Source organism: Marmota marmota, unplaced genomic scaffold (genome assembly GCF_001458135.2).
Source record: "Marmota marmota marmota unplaced genomic scaffold, marMar, whole genome shotgun sequence".
Taxonomy (NCBI): Eukaryota; Metazoa; Chordata; class Mammalia; order Rodentia; family Sciuridae; genus Marmota; species Marmota marmota.
In genome coordinates, this window is record NW_026000171.1 from 7,524,844 (window position 1) to 7,542,806 (window position 17,963).

At 37.7% G+C, this 17,963-nt stretch overlaps 2 protein-coding genes across 21 annotated transcripts in view; one reads left to right on the forward strand and one right to left on the reverse strand.

Annotated features, from left to right (window-relative positions):
* The window catches only part of Erc1 (ELKS/RAB6-interacting/CAST family member 1), a 1,605,700-nt gene that overhangs the window by 559,017 nt on the left and 1,028,720 nt on the right, over positions 1 to 17,963 (reverse strand). The window lies entirely within an intron of this gene.
* LOC125611864 (non-histone chromosomal protein HMG-17-like) lies at positions 13,075 to 13,685 on the forward strand. The gene has a single exon (XM_048787553.1). The coding sequence runs from the start codon at positions 13,286 to 13,288 to the stop codon at positions 13,556 to 13,558; it is 273 nt and encodes a 90-aa protein (XP_048643510.1). The 5' UTR covers positions 13,075 to 13,285; the 3' UTR covers positions 13,559 to 13,685.

A 17,963-nucleotide genomic window follows, 5' to 3' on the forward strand; every position in this document is an offset into this window, starting at 1 on the left:
AAAAAAAAAAAAAAAAAAAAAGCTTTTTTTTTTCCTCTATTCTTTAACCACTTTCAAGAACTTTCTCATCTCAGCCTCAAAGTCTAACCAAATTTCCCTTACCAGAAGTTTGGACTTGCTTGGATCTGTCCCCCTTTCTTTTTTCCAGTTTATCTTTGGTAATGGCACTAGCTGACCTATGGGTGCCCCACCATTGTATTCTGGAAACACTTATTAACTTGTCTGATTCACAGCTGGAAAAGAATTTTGCCTCAGGATGACTCAAGGAGGGTCTGCAGCATTTGGGCGCACCCATACCTGATTTAGCTAATACATACTGAGTATTCTTTATCTGAAATGCCACAACTATAAGTGTTTCAGATTGGGATTTGTTTTTTTGAATACTTGCATTTATATAATGAGCTATTTTAGGGAGGGGACCCAAGTCTAAATGAAGTTCATTTATGTTTCATATACACATGATACACATCCTGAAGGTAATTTTATATAATATTTTAATAAATGTAAAAACGGAGTTTCTTGGGATTTTCCACTTGCAGTATCATGTCAGCATTCGAAAATTTTTGGATTTTGAAGCCTTTCAGATTTCCAGATTAAGGATGCATCATCTGTATTTTTCTGCTTTGTTTTGCTTTGTTTTTTTTAAGATGGGATCCTTATGTTGCCCAGGCTGGTCTGGAACTCCTGAGAACCAGGGATCCTCCTGCTTCAGATTCCTAAGTGCTGAAATACAGGCATGTGCTGCCACACATCCAACTTCATCTGTATGTAAATAAGACTTTGGACTTACAGTTCAGCAACTGAAATGCTCAACTTTTGAGGCGGTTGATATAGGGTAAATAAAATTTTCATGTGAGAAAGACATGAATTTTGAGGATATGGAAGCATAGCATTATGGATTGAATTGGTTTCCCTCAAAACTCATGTTGAAATTTTACTCTCCGATGAAGTCATACCCAATCTGGTATTTTGATGTGACAGCCCCAAACAGACCAATATAAATACCGGGAAGAAAGTTAAAAGACAACACAGAATGGGGAAAAGTTTTGCAAGTATGTATCTGCTATTCTACCTACAAAGTACAAATCAAAATTAAACTATAAAAAGATACCCAGGCCTGGAGGCAGACACCTGTAATCCCAGCAGTTTGGGAGGCTGAGACAGGAGGATCATGAATTCAAAGCCAGCCTCAGCAAAAGCAAGGTGCTAAGCAACTCAGTGAGACTCGTTCTTAAAATAAAATACAAAATAGGGCTGGGGATGTGGCAAAGTAGTTGAGTACCCCTGAGTTCAATCCCCAGTACCAGAAAAAAAAAATAAAAAATAAAAAGACTAATCCATTTTAAAAATAAGGAATACTGGATACAGTGGCACTTGCCTTTAATCCTGGTGATTCTGGAGCCAGAGGCAAGAAGGTTACAAGTTCAAGGCCAACCTAGGCAATGTGTATAGAGACCCTGTCTCAAAATAAAATAAAAAGGACTGGGGATATACCTCAGTGGTAGAGTGCTCCTGGTTTCAAGCCCCAGTATGATAAGAGAGAGAGAGATATTTCTCCAAATATATTCAAATTGTTAATAAGGATGTGAAAAGTTCCTCAACATAGTCATTAGGAAAATGCAAATCAAAACTGAAACAAGATACCATATTAAACCCATTAAGAAGGCTAAAATTAAAAAGAAATGTTGGTTAGAGTGTGAAGAATTGGAGCCCTCATATATTGCTACAGGCAATGTAAAATGATGTAGCCATTTTGTAAAATAATCTGCCAGTCCTTTGAAAAGTTAAAGTTTCCCTATGACCCATCAATTCCACTTCTAAGTATATAGCCAAGAAAATGGAAAACATGTCCACACAAAAGTTTGTATGTGAATATTACAGCAGCATTATTTATAATAAATATACAGTAGAAACTAAATCCCTCATGATTTATGAAAAAGAACCCCTAGCTTTTCATTCATTGCTGGCTTGCAAGAAAATGAGGGCATTGCCCTTAAAGTCTTAGTGGCCTATAAACAACAATTTTTTTCCTCACTAGATTGGGAATTTGTAACTGTTGGGAGTGGCAGGGGCAAGAGTTGACTGCCCTGGCAGCACTCTAAATACAAGTCAAATTCAAGTCACTTCCACATGTCTCTCATTCAAGGACCAGAGTAAAGGAGTGGTATTTTCCTGATGATGAAAGATAAGCACACTACAGAACTACTAAACTACAGAAACTGATGTGAATAGAAGTTCTGTGTGCTCACATTAACAAAGCAAGTCATATAGTTAGGTCCAACATAGTGGTATAAGGAAGTATACTCTGCCCACTCATTCCACAGAGTAGAGGGAGAGAAGAAAAAGGGGAAGAAAAATGACTTGGCCTTACCTTTAAGAAAACTCAACAAAAATTGTGCACTTCACTAATCCATGTATCTCAGGGTAAAATCTTAGTGTATACAAAAAAAGAAAATTTAGTACATTGTCATTCTTTGTCTGAAGGCAGATAAGAAATACAGCCTCCATTCTGGATTGTCATGTACCCAAGTTAAAATTAAGAATATCTATTACTACTGGCGTAGTGGCACATGCCTGTAATCCCAGCAGTTTGGGAGGCTGGGGAAGGAGGATCATGAACTCAAAGCCAGCCTCAGCAATTTAGTGAGGGCCTGAGCAACCCAGAAAGACCCTTTCTCTAAACAAAATATAAAACAGGCTGGGGATGTGGCTCAGTGGTTAAGCGCTCATGGGCTTCAACTCCTGGCACCAAAAAAAAAAAAAAAGAATATTACTAAAAACCAAGGATCAAGAAATGGGATACCATCAAATTAAAAGCTACCCAGCAAAGGAAATGAACATGAAGAGGGAGCCTATAGATGGAGAAAATCATGACCAGCTATCTACTCCTTTATTAGGGGATTAATATTCAGAATATATAAAGAACTCAAAAGATAACCCAATCAATAAGAGAGCAAAAGAACTCAACAAACTTCTCAAAAGAAGAATCACAAATGGCCAACAAATACATGAAAAAATCTTCCAACATCTCTAGCAGTCAGAGAGATGCAAATCAAAACTACACTAAGATTTCAACTTACTCCAGTCAGAATGATATTGATCCAAAATACAAACAATTATAAACTTTGGTGAGGTTGGTGGGGAAAAGAAACACTTAAACATTATTGGTAGGACTACAGACTTATAAAACCACTCTGGAATGCAGTATGGTGATTCCTCAAAAAACTAGGAATGGAACTACCTACCATGTGATCCAGCTGTCCCACTCCTTGTATTTTCCCAGAAGATCTAAAGTTGGCATCAGTAGTGATACGGCCACTTCAATGTTTATAGCAGCATAATTAACAATAGCTAAATTATGGAATCAACAATGGAGTTCTACTCAGTCATAAAAGAGAATGAAATTATGATGTTTGCCAGTAAATGGATGGAAATGGAGAATATCATGCCAAGTGAAATAAACCAAACTCAGAAACTCAAAGGTTAAATGTTTTCTCTCATGTGGAAGCTAGAGTAAAATAAAGGAAAGAAGGAGGGAAGGATAGTACAACATGAAGATAAAGGGAAGATCAGTAATTTAGAAGAGAGATTGAGAGGTGGAGTGGAAGGGTGGATAAGGGGAGGCAATGCAGAATGAATTATTTAAAAATCATGTGTATGTATGATATACCACAGGAAATTTCACCTTTATGCATAATTAAAAAGAACCCATCACTTAAATGTATGGATGAGTGAAAGGAAGTCTAGTAAAGTAGAAGAAGGAGAATGGGAGATGGGAAGGAGGACAGGAGGGAAAAGGGGATAATCGCGGACTGGAATTGAATTCCATACATGTATGAATTTGTCAGGATGAACCCAATTACTATGCATAACTATAAAGCTCTAATAAAAATAATAATATTAATAATCCCCTTATATTTCTTTTTTTTAAGAGAGAGAGAAAATTTTTTTAATATTTATGTTTTAGTTTTCGGCGGACACAACATCTTTGTTTGTATATGGTGCTGAGGATCGAACCCGGGCAGCACGCATGCCAGGCGAGCGTGTTACCGCTTGAGCCACATCCCCAGCCCTCCCTTATATTTCTAGTTTAGGTTTTCTTTAAATCATTAAGAAAACACTATAAAAATATTTTACATTCCCCTTTTTCAAATTGACATATGGTTTATTCTGTTAATGTTTTGAATTAAATACAGAATACTAATGCAAATGTTTAATAATGGAATAAATTTGAATCAAGGTATATAAAAATCCAGGCGTGGTGGCGCACACCTGTAATCCCAGCAGCTAGGGAGGCTGAGGCAGGAGGATGGCAGGCTTGAGGCCAGCCTCAGCAATTTAGCCAGACTCTAAGAAACCTAGCAAGACCCTGTCTCAAAATAAAAAATAAAAAGGGCTGGAGATACGGTTTAGTGGTTAAGCACCCTTAGATTAAAACGAAAGATATATATTTTTAACAAAAGAATATCTGGGACTGGGGTGGGGCTCAGCAGTAGAACACTTCCTAGCATGTGTGAAGCACTGGGTTCAATTCTCAGCACCACATATAAATAAATAAATTAAATAAAGGTCTATCAACAACTAAAAAAATATATTTAAAAAAAAAAAGAATATCTGTTACTAGCCAGGTGCCATAGCACACACCTTTGATCCTAGTTACTTAAGAGGCTAAGACAGGAGGTAAATTTAAGGCCAGCTCAAAATACAAAAAAAAAAAAAAAAAACAGGTGGCTCACACCTGTAATCCCTGGGTCTCTGGAAGCTAAGGCAAGTTCAAAACCAGCCTCAGCAACAGGGAGGTGCTAAGCAACTCACTGAGACCCTGTCTCTAAATAAAATACAAAATAGGACTGAGATGTGGTTCAGTGCCCCTGAGTTCAATCCCCAGTACCACCCCTCCCCAAAAAACAACAAAAATTAATGGTATTGACTCAACTGCTGAGTTACGTCCCCAGAGTCTAAGTTGCCCAGGATGACCTCCCGCATGTGTCTCAGCCTCTCAAAGTGCTGGTATTACATGTGTATACCACCACCTGGCTCAAAAATGTAAAATATAAAGGGTTGGGGATCTAGCTCAGTAGTAGAGCACCACTGGGTTCAATCTTCCATAGGGGGTGGTAGGGCAAGGTCTATTACTGAAGTATGTAGAAAATGACTATTGAGAGGAAACCTGTGCCACAACTTAAAAAAAAAAAAAAATTCACTGAAATTTCAAAACTTCATTGATACATTCAATACATCTGAAGAACAAGTGAAATGGAAGATCCAACAAAAGAAAGTATGTATAATGCAGCACATAAAAAATGGAGATAAAATATGACAGATTAAAAAGCAGTTTCCTAGTTTAAATCTATTTAGAAATCCAAGAATGAGGTCAGTTTATTTTCAAAGTGATCACGAGTTCTTTCCAAACTGATAAAAGACATTAATCTATAAATCAGGAATCCCTAAGAATACTAATCAGGATAAATGAAAAAATGTCCTAACTAGAAATATTGTAGTAAAATTTAGATCATAGAAGACAAAGACCACATCTTAAAATCAGTTGTATTAGTTTCCTAGGACTGCCTATAACAAAATGCCACAAACAGAATGGTTTGGACAATTGAAATTTTTGTCTCACAGGGAGTGTAGCTCAGTGGTGGAACTACACCACTACACATGTGCTTAGCATGCACATATATAAGGTCCTGGATTTGATCTCTAGCGGCAAAAAAAAAAAAAAAGTTCTGGAGGCTACAAGTTCAGAATCAAGGTGTCAGCAGGATAATGCCCCCTTTGAAACCTGTAAGGACATTCCTTTCTTGCCTCTTCCTGGCTTCTGGTGATTTGCTGGAATTCTTTACAAAGAATTGCAAAGTTGCAGCACTTCAGTCTCTGCCTCCATCATCACATGGAACTCTCCCTATGTCTTTTCTCCTGTTTTTACTTGTTTTGTTTATGGTTGGTTTGTTTTGAGATGGATTTCTCTATATTGCCCAAGCTGTCCTCTAACTCCTTTATTCAAGTGATTCTCCTGTTTCAGCCTTCCAGGTGACTATAGGCACATGCCACTATGCTTGGCTTTCCAGTTCTTATAAGCCACACAAGTTATTTGGTATTAAGAACCCACTCTCCTCCAGTGTCTTCTCATCTTAACTAATTATGTCTGCAATGACACTATAGATGCTCCTCATTTATGATGTGGTTAGCAACCCTGTAAACCCATCATAAATTGAAAATATTTTGAATCCATAATGCATTTAATACACCTAGTCCACCAACCATCATAGCAACAGTACATTGTGTTATCAATTATTTCCGCTCATGATTGCATGGCTGACACAGCTGTAGCTTGCTATTGCTGCTCAGTGTCACCAGAGTATTCATACCTCATATTACTAGCCCAGATGAAAGATCAAATTTCAAAATTCAAAGTATGCAAAATCCATGTCATTTTTGCACTATCTTCAGTCAAAAATTCATAAGTCAAACCATCATCAGGTAAGTACCATCTCTATTTCAAAATAAGGTCAACTTCTGAGGTACTGTGGGTCACAATCTCAACATATTTTTTTTGAAGGACATAATTCAACCCATAACATCGATCAAATAAAGTTCAGCCTCCTGACAAAGGAACATCAATTAGAATAACAGCAGAATGTATAAACAAACAAGAAGTTACAGAAGGTGGAAAAAAATCTTGAGGTGCTGAAAGAAAAGAAACTGTTATCTTAGAATTGTGTACCCAATGAAACATTTTATAAGATGAAGGGAAAAATAAAGATACTTTCAGGTATATAAAAACAGTTTTACTAGCAATTTATCTTCATCAAAGAAGAATCTAAATTATACTTCAGAAGAAAAATAACCCTACAAAAAGATGTGAAACACAGGAAGATGGTGATCAAAAAAATTGGTGAACATGCAGGTAAATCCAAATACACAATGTTTGTTATTTAAGAAGAAATAGAAATTCTGAATGTTCTAGAACAAATTTAAATAATAGTAAATGCTATTGAATTTCTTAAAAAATTATACTGGGTTTGGTAGCATACATTTGTAGTTCCAGCTACTTGGGAGGCTAAGGGAGGAAGATTCAGAGTTTGAGTCCAATCTGGTAAAATAAATTCTCATATTTTTTTTAAAAGGATTAGATTATTTGATAAATTAGTTATACAGAATATTCAAGGAAGCCAGGCAAGGTGGTACACACTTATAACCCCAGCAGCTAAAGAGGCTAAGGCAGGAGTATTTCAAAACAAAAAAGATGTGAAAGAATGGTTCTACTCTAGCTCATTCAGTTAAGTATATAAAATATTGATACCAAAGCCAGACAAGGATAGTAAAAGAACATTAAATTGTAGAACAATTATACTTACAAAGAAAGATGCAAAAATATAAATTGCAAAGCAAATTCAACAGCATACTTAAAAGGGTAGTGTATTATAGCCAAGTGGAGTTTACCCAGGTTTACAAATTGACAATATTTGAAAATCAGTTAGTGCAATTCATGGGCTGGGGATGTGGCTCAAGCGGTAGTGCGCTCGCCTGGCATGCGTGCGGCCCAGGTTCGATCCTCAGCACCACATACAAACAAAGATGTTGTGTCCGCCAAAAACTAAAAAATAAATATTAAAAAAAAAAAAAGTTAGTGCAATTCACCATAACATTTTAAAAATTCAATCATATCAGTAGATAAAATATTTGATGAAATTCAATGCCAGGGGCTGGGGATGTGGCTGAAGCGGTAGCGCGCTGGCCTGGTGTGCCTGCGGCCCGGGTTCGAACCTCAGCACCACATACAAACAAAGATGTTGTGTCCGCCGAAAACTAAAATAAATAAATATTTTAAAAATTCTCTCTCATCTCTCTCTCTTTAAAAAAAAAAAATTCAATGCCAGTTTATCATAAAAACTTACCAAAAAGGAAATTTTCCTTAAAAAAAAAAAAAAAAAACTATTAACAGAAATCCTCCTGGACATGGTGGCACACTCCTTCAATCCCAGCAGTTCAGGAGGCTGGGATCACAAGTTCAAAGCCAACCTCAGTAAGGGCAAGGCACTAAGCATCTCAGTGAGACCCTGTCTCTAAATAAAATACAAGCGGCTTGGGAGACTGAGGCAGGAGAATTGCAAGTTCAAAGTCAGCCTTAGCAAAAAGCAAGGCACTAAGCAAGTCACTGAGACTATCTCTAAATAAAATATAAAATAAGGTTGGGGATGTGGCTTAATAGTTGAGTGCCCCTGAGTTCAATCCCCAGTACCAAATTTTTAAAAAATCCTATAACAGCAATAAAAAATTTTAAATGTACTCCTTTTAAAATCGGGGCTGGGCTGGGCCACGCTTGTAATCCCAGCGACTTGAGAGGCTGAGGCAGGAGGATCACAAATTCAAACCCAGTCTCAGCAACTTTGCAAGCCTCTGAGCAACTTGGGAGATATGGCTTGACAGTTAAGCACCCGTGGGTTCAAGCCCTGGTACTGGACAGGTAGTTCAGGGGTAAGGCAATTGCCTAGCATGTGTGAAGCCCTGCATTTAATTTGCAGCACTGAAAAGAGAGAAAGAGGAGGCAGGAGACGGGGCAGAGAAATGGACGGAGGGAGGAAGGAAAGAAGGAATGAAAAAAAGAAATTACTAATTCACAAATGATATGATTGTTACCTTTAAGGTTTTCTATATGGGAGAATCTAAACATTAAAGAATTTAGTAAAGCATCTAGATACAAAAGAAATACACAAAAAGCAAGCCAATACTACTTTTTTGTTATGGGAGTGGGTACCAGGGATTGAACTCAGGGGCATTCAACCACTGGGCTACATCCCCAGCCCTATTTTGTATTTTATTTAGAGATAGAGTCTCAGTGACTTGCTTAGGGCCTCGCTAAATTGCTGAAGCTGGCTTTGAACAAGCCACTGGGATTACAGGCATGCACACCGTGCTAGGTGCCAATGCTACATGCTATTTAGAAAATGTAATTTTAAAATGATACCTGAAGAAAAATATATAAATGAGCCATAAACCTATGATGAGATACTCAACTTCAGATAAATGAAATGCAAATTGAAAATTACACTGAAATATCAGATTGGGAAAAATTCATAACCTTGGGCTGGGGTTGCGGCTCAGCGGTAGAACACTCACCTAGCACATGTGAGGCCCTGGGTTCAATCCTCAGCACCACATAAAAATAAATAAATAAAGGTATTTTTTAAAAATTCAAAACCTTTATAACATAGTATTAGAAATACAAGAAACAGGCAATCTCACACTTTGCTGGTGAAAATATAAAACAGTACAATAATAAGTCTTATTCTGAAGACTTATTAGGCATCATCTAACAAAACTACATATGTATGAGTGCCCTTGGACTCAGTGCTCTCTCATTTCTAGGATGTGTTAGTTAGCTTTCTGTCAATATAATAAAATATCTGAGATATTAACTTATAAACATAGAAGGTTTATTTTGGCTCAGGTTTTAGAGGTTCCAGTCTCTGGGTACACTCACGTTTATAGGCCTCTGGTGGGGATGCCAGATGGAAAAGGTGGGAACACCTCATGGCCAGGAAGCAAAAAAGAAAGGGGAAGGATCTGGAGCCCCACAATCCCCTTTGGGGGCATGCCCTGAGTAACCTAAAAACCTCCCACTAGGCACCACCTCTTAAATGTTTCGCCACCTCCTAATAGCACCATATTAACCAACCCTTTAACACATGGGCTTTGGGGGGATATTTATGATCCAAAACTGGTCAACAGATTAACCATAAATAGATACCTCCACAAACATTTAACAACACATACACAGGTTATTCATTGAGGCATTATTTATAGAAGCAAAATACTGAAAACACAGTTGAATAAACTATGGTATATATACATAATTGGGAAAAGCAGTTGTGAAAAAGAAAGAAGAAGATCTTTAAAGACTGATAGAGTGATTTATAAGTTATATTGTTGTGTGCTACCTTAGTGTAAGACAAGAAGGAAATATATGCTTAGTTTCCTTAAAAAGAAAACAGGAAGGATGACCAGCTACTAATTAACGTTACTGCGTTATTCTGCAAGGGCTACCATAAAAAAATACCACAGACTGGATGGCTTAAACAATGGAATGTATTTCTCACAGTTCTAGAGGCTGGAAGTCCACCATCAAAGTGCTAGGAAATTTGGGTTTCTGATGAGGCCTCATTTCTTGGCCTAGAATGGCTGCCTTCCATTATGCCCTCCCATGACTTTTTCTCTGTGCGTAAAGAGACAGAGAAAGCACACTCTGGTATCCTTTCTTTTTACAAGGACTCTACCACTAAACTACATCCCCAACCCCAGAAACAGATTTAGTTTTTTTGTTTTTGTTTTTTCCTGCTGTTAGAGCTATCACAGAGAAAGCATAGATTCCCACTTCTCAATGGGAAGTATGTCCAAGGATTTGAGGCTGCGTTTCATCTGCCACAGCAGGCAAACCTTTGGGAAAGATTGAGAACACCAAAGATGTAGATAAAGAAGTCCACAACCATACCACACTGAACATACCCTATCTCTTCTGATAAAGGTGTCCAAGCACTGAAACATCCAATATTTAGAGAATGGTAAGATAAATAAGAACCAGCAACAGGGACTGAGGACTATTTATGCCATGTGCTACTGATAAGCCGGTAAGATGAGAACTAAGAATTTACATTGGATTTAGTAATGTAAACATCAATGGGGATGACAAGAGCAGTTGTTGGTGTGATTGAGTTGAAAGTTTGATTGGTTTAAGAGAGAATGGGTTGGATAGAAATATAGATTGTGAATATTAGCAATTATTCAGAGAATTTTTGCTGTTAGTAGGAGCTGGGGCCTAAGATGTAGCTCAGTGGTAGAACACTTGCCTAACGTGTGAGACCCCAGGTTCAATCTCCAGTCTCAGGCTCCAGGGGAAAGAAGCAGAGAAACTTACCAGGAGCTGTAGGGCAAATGAGATCAACATTCTATTCCCATGTACTTTCCTCCTATACCCAGATTCCATTTGACATCATCTACTTCTTGTCACTTCTGGTTTTGAACTTATAGGTGAAGGAATAGTTTTGGACAGTCCTTTATTTTATTTGCATAATAGGACAATAGCAAAAACTTGCATTAGGGACTAAGGTTGCAGCTCAGTGGTACAGTACTTGCCTAGCATGCAGGAGGTTCTGGGTTCCATCCCCAGAACCACAGAGGAAAAAGGAACTTGCTTTAAGTATCTCTTAAAACATTTAAATCCAAAATTGGAAGGAGAATATGATAATGGTTTTTGGTAATTATATAGCCATACACAATACTATCTTTTATCCTTTGTATTTGAAGTTTTTGATATCTCATGAATGTTTATATTATGTAGTTGAAACAGAATTTGCCACAGTAAGTTTTATAGTTGTAGTTTTATATCAAATTGTATAACCAAATATAGCAGCATAGCAGAACAGTTATGGGTGAGGGCTCTGGAGCGAGACTGCCTACGTTCATGCTTCTCCATGCCCCACTTCCCATACCTAACATGGAGATAATAATAGTAACTAACTCAAGCCAGGTGTGCTGGCAGTCTCAGCTGCTCATGAGGCTGAAGCTAGGAGTCTGAAAAAATCGTGAGACCTGCTCCCCTCCCCCAAAAAAAGATCACAGTAAAATAGTAACTAACTCATAAAGTTACTGCAAGGAGTGGGAAAATACATATGAGGTGCTTGGAGTAGTAATCACTAACTTAGCTTGTAGTAAATACTTGGTAAGGTTAGCTACTATGATTGAGCAGTGACTCAGTTAGAAATGCTTTCACCTGCAAGTAGAATTCCTGGTTGACAGTGGATTAAATAGAAGCAATTTGTTTCCCTTACAGAGCAGGTACCTTAGAGATAGGTGGTTTTTTTCAATGCCAGGGCTTTGGGTTGTCTGGTCTTCAATCCCCTCAGACTTCTCCCTGGTGGTTGTCCTCTGTGAGATGTAGTTGCCTTCCTAACTCTGACTTCATCTGCTACTCTCCTAGCTCATTCTGTTGCAGTTACACTGAATCCAATGCTGCTCCTATCCATAGTAAGCATATTCTACCTCAAGAACTGCTCTTTCTGATGGGCACAGTCTTCTACCCAGATAATTTCAGTAATACCAATAATCACATTCTCAAAGGCATTCAAAGGCAGGCAACTGAGCCAGCACCATGGCACAAGGTCTGCTGTTCCAACTACTCGAGAAGCTGAGACAGGAGATCACTTTAGCCCAGGAATTCCAAACCAGCCCAAGCAATATAGTAAGAATATATCTTTAAAAAAAAAATAGAAAACAGACACAAGAAAGGGCAGAGGATTTCTTTTCATATGCCTCCCTCTCTTACCTGCCTTCCCTACTTTTTGTTTTGTTTTTCATGTTTGCCTTAGTTTGAAAAACAGAGGTGCTGTCAGTTGGAGGTCAGGGCATCTACAGTGCACTGTGATACAGGCAGGGGGCATGGGTGAGGCACCAAGTTGCTGCTAATAGACATCTAAAATATTTTATATTAAAAAACACAGGGGCATGGGGTAATTAATGATGGTGGAATGTGATGGTATTACTATCCAAAGTACATGTATGAAGACACGAATTGGTGTGAATATACTATGTATACAACCAGAGATATGAAAAATTGTGCTCTATATATGTAATAAGAATTGTAATGCATTCTGTTATCATATATAAATTTAAAAATTACATAAATTTTAAAAAGAAAGAAAAAAACACACTTCTGATTTTTACCGCCAAACCTGCTGTTCCCATATCTCCCTCATCTTAGTAGATGGCAGCTTCATCCTTCCAGTTTGTAGACCAAATATTGGAGTCCTCCTTAATTCCTCTCTCACACACTTCACATTCAATTTATTAATAAATCCCATTGGCTCTACCTTCAGATTAGGTCCACAATCTAACTATTTTCATCAGCTCTGTCATTACTGTGCTGACTCAACCCACCATCATTTCTGGTGTGCATTATTTCCATAGTTTCAACTCTCTCTGTGCTTTCTTCCTACCTGCCCCTAAATGTTTTTTTTTTTATATTTTTTTAGTTATACATGGACACAATATCTTTGTTTTGTTTATTTTTTTTAATGTGGTGCTGAAGATGGAACCCAGTGCCTCACATGTGCGAGGCAAGCACTCTGCCATGTGAGCCACAACCCCAGCCCTGCCCCTAACTGTTTAAAAGCAAGGTCATGGAGCAGTGTGAAGAAGAAGAGAGGAGAACGATCCCCGGACCGACCAAAGCCCCGCGCCGCTGCATCCCGGTGTCCAGCACCTGCGTCCCGCTGCAGTCGCCACCATGCCCACGAGAAAGGCTGAAGGGGATGCTAAAGGAGATAAAGCCAAGGTGAAAAACGAACCACAGAGAAGGTCTGCAAGGTTGTCTGCCAAACCTGCTCCTCCAAAGCCAGAGCCCAAGCCTAAAAAGGCCCCTGCAAAGAAGGGAGAGAAGGTACCCAAAGGGAAAAGGGGAAAAACTGACACTGGCAAGGATGGGAATAACCCTGCAGAAAATGGAGATGCCAAAACAGACCAGGCACAGAAAGCTGAAGGTGCTGGAGATGCCAAGTGAAGTGTGTGCGTTTTTGATAACTGTGTACTTCTGGTGACTGTACAGTTTGAAATACTATTTTTTATCAAGTTTTATAAAAATGCAGAATTTTGTTTTACTTTTTTTTTTTTAAGCTATGTTGTTAGCACACAGAACACTTCATTGTTGTTTTGCGGGGGAAGGAGCATATGTCACTAGTAGAATGTCTCCAAAGCTGGATTGCTGTGGGGGAAGACACCTTTCCCTTCTAGTTTTGAGAGACTTCCTCTTTGTTCCCAAGAGGAAGGGATTCCCTGATGTTGGCACACATAGCCACCTTGGAACAAATGCCTTGTGGTATGGAAAAACTCAAACTCATCTGTATGTCCTCCTGTCCCTCTCTGCCATCGGCATAGACTTAATTCCCCTAAACTCAGACCTATTGGGACCTGATTCCCGACGATTGGTTTTACCAGTGTGTGGGAAAATCTGGACTTTCCAGTGACGTCATTGAGAATAGTGTCCCTCAGAAGAGCAGCAGTTCGTTTTCTAGATTGTGAATCTTCAGATTAATAACTTTTGCCATTTTCCTTTCATTTCCTGAAAGTCAGGGTCGGCTTGTGAAAAGTTGTTAACAACATGCTAAATGTGAAATGTCAACCCTCACTCTAAACTTTCCCTATTCAGAGCATCAAATGAAGACTTCATTGGGTTTTATAGTGGCTTTCTGATTTTGGTAGTCCATTCAAGAAGGGAGTTTGAAAGTTGTTGTATACTGTTAACGATCGTCTGCCCATGTCCTGCCTGAAATACCATGATTGTTTATGAAAAGTATCTTTAATAAAGCTGGATACAGTTTGGCTTGGAAAATAAAAATTAAAAAAAAATAAAAGCAAGGTCATGGTATGTCACTTTTTTGCTCAAAACACACCAGTAACTTCCAATCTCACTCAGAGTGAAATCCAAATTCTTATAATGGCCTATATTGTCCTCTGTAAGATGTCGTTGCCTCCCTAACTCTTTGACTTCATCTGCTACTCTCCTAGCACATTCTGTTGCAGTTACACTGAATCCAGTGCTGTTCCTATCCGTACCAAGCATATTCTACCTCAAGAACTGTTCCTTCTGATGGGTACAGCCTCTTACCCAAATAACTTCAAAATCTGGGTAGTGCTTCTTCACATCCTTCAGGTCTCGGATCACCATTCTGAGCCTTCTATGAACCCCTCCATAAAAATAACCATTTCCCCACATACTTCTTGTCCCCATATCCTGTTTTATTTTTCTCCATCTGATCTATATGTATACAGATGTGTCTGTGTGTATGTGTGTACTGTGCATGTTTATGTGTTTATTTTCTAACCCCCCCCCACACACACACTGAAATGTAAATTCCATAAGTGAAGGGAGATTTTTATTTCCTCATTTACCACTGGTGCTTGGTGTAGGTATTTGACAAAAAATTTGTTAAATGAATGAGTGAATAATATTGGACATTTGGATTGCTTCAAGCTTTGTGAGTATTCCTGACATATTTTGTGATTAATTTCTCTTTATATAGTCTCAAATTAGATTATTTAAGCAAAAAGTAAAGTAGCCAAGCATAGTGCCACATGCCTGAAATCCAAACTCCTCATGGGGGCTAGGCCAGAGCATCACAAGTTCTAGGCCAACCTCAACAACTTAGTGAGATCCTATCTCAAAATAAAAAAGAAACAAAGACTGGAGGTGTAGATCATCAGTAGATTACTTGCCTACCATGTGTGAGGCCCTGGATTTCATCCCCAGCATCCAAAAATTTTTGGATTAATTAATTAAAAATGAAAAAATTAATCAAAAAGGTAAAGGGATTTTTTTGCTTTTTATAAAATTACCTAATTGCTTTCCAAAACAAAGAAACAAAAAACCAATAGTACATAAGTTACCAGTTGTAGGATGCTCCTTCTAAGCATTATACTTTAAACTTTTCCACAAATTTTTTTTTTTTTTTTAGTTTTCGATGGACACATCTTTATTTTATTTCTATGTGGTGCTGAGGATCGAACCCAGTGCCCTGCGCATGCCAGGCGAGCACGCTACCACTTGAGCCACATCCCCAGCCTCTTTTGGGGTTTTTTTTGAGACAGGGATCTCACTAAGTTGCCCAGGCTGACCTCAAATTTGCTATCCTCCTGTCTCAGCTTGCTGAATCATAGGATTATAGACATGCACCACCATGTCTGGCTTCCATAAATTTCTTATAACAGCAAAATGGACTATTTTTCATCTCACCCATGGACTTTTTCAGATTTATTCATCTTTTTGGCTCCAACCTATCTTGGCTTTTTATGACCAAAGGCAAATTTACTAACCTACTTTGAACACTTATCCTACCTGCCCATGTTCATGATTCTAAGTCCTATTTTCTAGCTTTTATCTTAGTTAACAATCTCCTGAGAGGAAAAGGCAGTTTTTTCTGCCTCAATGACTATGGCACTTAAAAATCACCATGCCTTTCCCTACTATGTTTTCTGTATCCTCTAGTAATTTGAAACAAGCGCCCCCCAAAGTTGATTAAATCAGCACTTGTCCTGGTTACTTTGCAGTCCATCACAAGAGAAATATTAGTCCCCATAAAAGTTAAAGCATATAGATTTCTTTTCTCAAACTAAAAGAGCTACTGTTTAGCTTTTAAAAATCCATATTTGAATATGTGAAGAAAAAAAATTCATGAAAATGGTGATATATGCACAATTCACTTCTATATGCATACACCTGGATTTAGAGCAACTATGTAACAGCAACTGCATAACACAAATAGGTAAAGATTTCTTGTATATACATTGCTTATATATGTCCACTTAAAAAATTTTCATACAATTATGTTTTCATAGAAACAGTAATTATATGTAGCCATATACAGGTGCACATGCACCTATATTTATTGATTGATTTTGGTTAATCTCAGCAAAGGATGTGCCTGGCTTTGGATATTTATAAGCAAAGTAATTAATAAGACATTCAACTTGCTGATATCCCATCCAAAGTAACTCCATTATCGGTTCAGTTCCTTCAGATATCTCCTTGTTTCATGAACCACCTACTCCCAAATGTTATTTCAGAGAACCATTTGCAACCACCTCCTCCCAAATGCCCACTTCCAACTGTCTTTCTGAATCAATGTTTCACAGTCTTAATCTGTTCCTGTTCTTCTCAGTTGTCATCTTAACCTAAGAGCTAATTATCTTTGTCAACCACTATTCCTCATAGACCAAACTTTCAAACTCATAGAACAATGGACAGTTTTCTGCTAAAAAGACATGTCCCTCATTTTTTCTTATAAATAACTTGCTTTTTAATTTTAAACTGTGGACAGCTTCCTGACTGCCCAATATTGTGCTAAATAAGAATCTAGTGACTACCCTTATTAGCAAAAATGAGACAATAAAACAACCCAAAAGCAATGTGCCTCTGGAAACAAAAAAATTATAATTATTTCACTGGAAATGAATGTGGAGTATATAAATACATTCCTCATTTCACCCTGAGATGAAGTTTAAGTTATAGAGTGGAAACAAGAGTTCCTGAATCATTATTCCCCATATATATTGCTTGTGTTGGTTAGCTTTCTGTGGCTCTGCAGAAATACCTGCAGAAATGAACTTAAAGGAGGAAAGATTTTATTTAGGTTCACGGTTTCAAAGGTTTCCATCCATGGCCACTTGACTCTGTCTCTTTGGGCTTGTAGTGAAACAGAACATCACGTCAGAGAGCCTGAGATGGAACAGAGCTGATCACCTCAATGAAACTAGGAACTATAATAAGAGAAAGAGAAAAAGTAGCCCCAGGGACAAAATATACCTTTCAAAAGCATAACCTAACCCCTTGCTTCCTCCCACTAGGCCCCACCTCCTAAAATTTCCACCATCCCCAATAGACTGTTAAATTATAAATCCATCAGTGGATCAGTCTGTTGATGTAGTCAGAGCTCTCATGATCCAGTCATCTCCCAAAGGTCCCACTTTTGAACACTGGTGCATGTTCCAAGAACTTTGGGGGAACATTTAAGATCCATACCATAATGTACCTATACAGTGTCTAGTATATCTCTTTATATAGTATCTTCATTTCTTTTCCCAGATTTTGTACTTCACACAATGTTATACATATATACTAAAATTCTTGTAATGAGAACAATTATGGGCAAAAGCAACAAATTGTGAGTATATACATACATATATATATATATATATAGAATGTATATAATATAATGTAATATATAATATATAAGTGAAAATTTTCATATTTTATATAACATATAAAACACAGTTAACCCACAAAATTTTCATCTAAATATAAGTATTGACCATTGTACTTGTGGTTTGAACAAATTATTGTAGGAATAATGTTAAGTAAATCCTTGATTGGTGTACATGAGATGCAAATATATATATATATATATATATAT

Excerpts from the sequence above, each read along its gene's own strand:
- LOC125611864 (XM_048787553.1), top strand. The coding sequence starts at position 13,286 with ATGCCCACGAGAAAGGCTGAAGGGGATGCTAAAGGAGATAAAGCCAAG.